This window comes from Alligator sinensis, unplaced genomic scaffold (assembly GCF_000455745.1).
Source record: "Alligator sinensis unplaced genomic scaffold, ASM45574v1 scaffold997_1, whole genome shotgun sequence".
In the NCBI taxonomy this organism is placed as follows: Eukaryota; Metazoa; Chordata; order Crocodylia; family Alligatoridae; genus Alligator; species Alligator sinensis.
In genome coordinates this window covers 314,145-317,294 of record NW_005843001.1, presented here as the reverse complement: position 1 = coordinate 317,294, position 3,150 = coordinate 314,145, and the positions used below count along the sequence as shown (strand labels likewise).

At 38.9% G+C, this 3,150-nt stretch overlaps 1 protein-coding gene across 1 annotated transcript in view; it reads left to right on the top strand.

The window, feature by feature from the left end:
- Nucleotides 1-2,735, top strand: part of CASC4 (cancer susceptibility 4) — a 38,160-nt gene extending 35,425 nt beyond the window's left edge. The window contains exon 11 of the mRNA XM_014526281.1: nt 698-2,735. Coding sequence (XP_014381767.1) covers nt 698-759 — 62 coding nt within the window. The 3' untranslated portion in view covers nt 760-2,735. The remainder of the gene's footprint in view (nt 1-697) is intronic.
- Nucleotides 2,736-3,150: the final 415 nt, after the last annotated feature.

The following is a 3,150-nucleotide window of genomic DNA, read 5'->3' as shown; positions in this document are numbered from 1 at the left end:
CAGCTCATGTTCGTCTTGGAGTCAATAATGACTCCAAGATCCCTTTCTGCCTCCGTGCTTTCAAGAGGGGAACTCCCCAGCCTGTGTGCGCGCTGTGGATTCCTTCTCCCCAGGTGCAGCACCCTGCATTTGTCTGCGTTGAACCTCATCCTATTCTCGTCTGCCCGCTTTTGTATTCTGGCTAAACCCTTCAAGTGTGGCCACCTCACCCCACATCTTAGTGTCATCAGCAGACTTGGACAGCATGCTTTCCACCCCCTTGTCCAAGTTGCTGATGAAGATGTTAAACAGTGCAGGACCGAGCCCTGGGGTGCCCCACTGCCTTTCTGGAAAGCAGTTGGTTTAATAGGGCAGTGTAACAGGTGCAAAGGGATGTTCCCCTGTGACAAGAAGTAAAATAAATAGTCCTATACTCTGTTGATTTAAACAAATCTCTGAAATGAAGCTGTAAGTGATTGAGTGGTATTCAGGTGTAGAAGGTCTCAGTTGCTTCACCAAAAAGAGAGAGAAGATGCAGGCAGCTAGAACTGTACCTGTATGCCCATTGCATTTTCCCATGTGCTCCTTTCTTGTAAACGGAGAGGAGAATGAAGTGTCGACGCAGGTATCACTAAAGCTCCGTCCTGGTAAACTAAATTGTTTTAAGCAGTGATTACGCCGTTGTATATTAATGTTGGTGTGCATATTTCAATTGCAGACGACGAGGAGAGAGAACTTCAAATGGAGCTTGCAGACTATGGAAAGCCACGCTTTCAGTGATGCACTTTGAATGCTGAATTTTAACTTCATCTAAGGAAAGAGAAGAACTGAAGTGCTCTAAAACTGAACTCTTTTCTGCTTCAGTGTTTCTTAACTTACAAGAAGCTGGTAATAAACAGTGGTGATAGATTACTTAAAATAAGTATACTTGATATTAGTGAAGTAATGGAAGGAGAAATAGAATTCTGTATATACATGTACATAGTTGTACTATTGCAAATTGTATTATCTAAACCACATTTCTGTTAAAAAGTGAGCCAGTTAAACTTAGACTGTTCCTTACCTGTAATCTTTGCATTTAAAACCACAAATTCAGACTGAATTGTTTCTGCAAATTAGGGAAACTTTGTAAACTGGGGAATTTGTACAGTTTGTACCTTACATATGTAATGAATCCATTATGGAAACAATTGTACAGCTGAAGGACTCCTTTTATACAGTAATACCTGTATGAGCAAAAATACCTTCTCTGTTTGTTCATGAGTGCTGTGTTTTGTATTTCGCAGGTAAGCTTTCAGTTGAGGTTGAGAATTGAATGAAAATGTGTAAAAATACTTGGTGTTGCACCTTCCTTAATGTAACTAAGGAACGATACGAGTGACAGTGAAACATTATATTAATTCTGAAATGTCAGAGCAATTTAATTCTACTACGCGGTGACCAAAGCTCATATTCAGAGCTGGAAGTCAGTGCTATTAGAAGAGTAATAATTTGATGCGTTCTGGAAGGGGTCTAGGTAGCTGATTTCACTAAGTAAATTAAAAACTGAATCAGTATTTTAAAAACTTCTTGTAACAGAGCGGTAGGAAACTTATTTGCCTACACTTTAAAGGGTGCAAGTGTTTCTTCAGTTAGAAGTAAAGAGAAGTGTGCAGCAGCTTTGTTACAGAGACCACATTAGAAATAACTTAAGCAAAGTACAGCCTTTGCAGTCACTGAATATAATGTACGAACCCTCCAATTCACGACCATCTGATGTTTCAGTTCCTTGTGTTACTTTACAGTTGAATATTTTTATATAGATCTCTGCAAACATTTGGCATGTTCCACATTATTGCTTAGAAGAGTTTGTAAGTTAGATACTTTTTTTATTCTAGGTTTAAGACACTTTCTGAATTTTACAGAAATAGTTCTGTTCATCTGCAGTAAGCGGAAATCTAAGGTTAATAACCCTACCTGCTTCTCAAAAGGGCTACTGTGAATAGAATTTATAGGGCCTATGACAGGGCTGATTGTACTTTACTATCTCTGTACTCAGGTTCAAATTTAAAACTACATTATTACATTTACAGTTCATTGCAGTCATCCAGTAAACCTTTTTAATAAATTTAAAAGGCGATACCAGTTTTGACTAGAAAGATCTTCCAGTAACAACTCTTAAATATACAGTTTCTCTGTGAAATGAAAAATGAGAAGATTCTGCTTCTGCACCTTTAAGTGTTCTGTTTTGTTTTTTAAGACTTGAACTTCGTATACATACACCAGGACCATTCATGACACTGTTAAAAAAAAAAAAGAATAAACCTTTGCATGATGTGACCAAATGTAGTTTAACTGGAAAATAAAATGCTGATCCTGCTCAAAATGAGATGACATATTAACACAGGGGTGGGCAAAATGCAGCCCGGGGGCCAGATGCGGCCCACCAGGCCATCGTATCCGGCCCGCGGGGCCCCTAAAAAATTTAGAAAATTGATATTAATTTGCCCTGGCTGCCTTGCCCAAACTCAGTAAGTGGCCCTCTGCCCAAAAGAATTGCCCGCCCCTGTATGAACACCGCAAAGTAATATACAAACATTTCAAAATTCTAAAATGTAGAACTTTTCAGTAGCTAATACCGTACTTGTGCACTACAAAGTTATTTCAATCTTAAGAAACTTGTAAAATGCAGTTTCACCCCGAAGTAGATGTTAACTCAAAGTTTCTCCTACTGAAACCAACACTTAATGGGTTCTAATAAAATCGTTTTGAGATCAGTTTGTTGTGGCTGGCTCTGTTTTGGGTCCTTGTGTCTGGTTTTTACTTCAGGCAAACCATCCGTTTATCTGAGGTGATTCTTTTTACCTTGACTTCTGTTGATTTTTTTTTTTCTGGGTTAAATTAGGGTTTGTTGTTTTTTTTTTTAATCAAGTATCAGTAAATATGAGCCATGCTGAAGTGCTGTGAAAACTGCTTCGTGCGAGCCAACTATTATGGTTGTATTTTTGGGATCAGGCCACAAGATACATTATCACTTGTGAAAGATGGACCGCTGCAGGACTCGGCTCCCTTCTAGGTTGGCTGTAAAGGGAAATTACCACGTTTAAGTGCTAAGTGCCAGAGAGAAGTATGCACACGTTCCTTACAGGCCGTCAAAAGAGTAATTCGGATGGTAAACAAATTGGTCGTTCT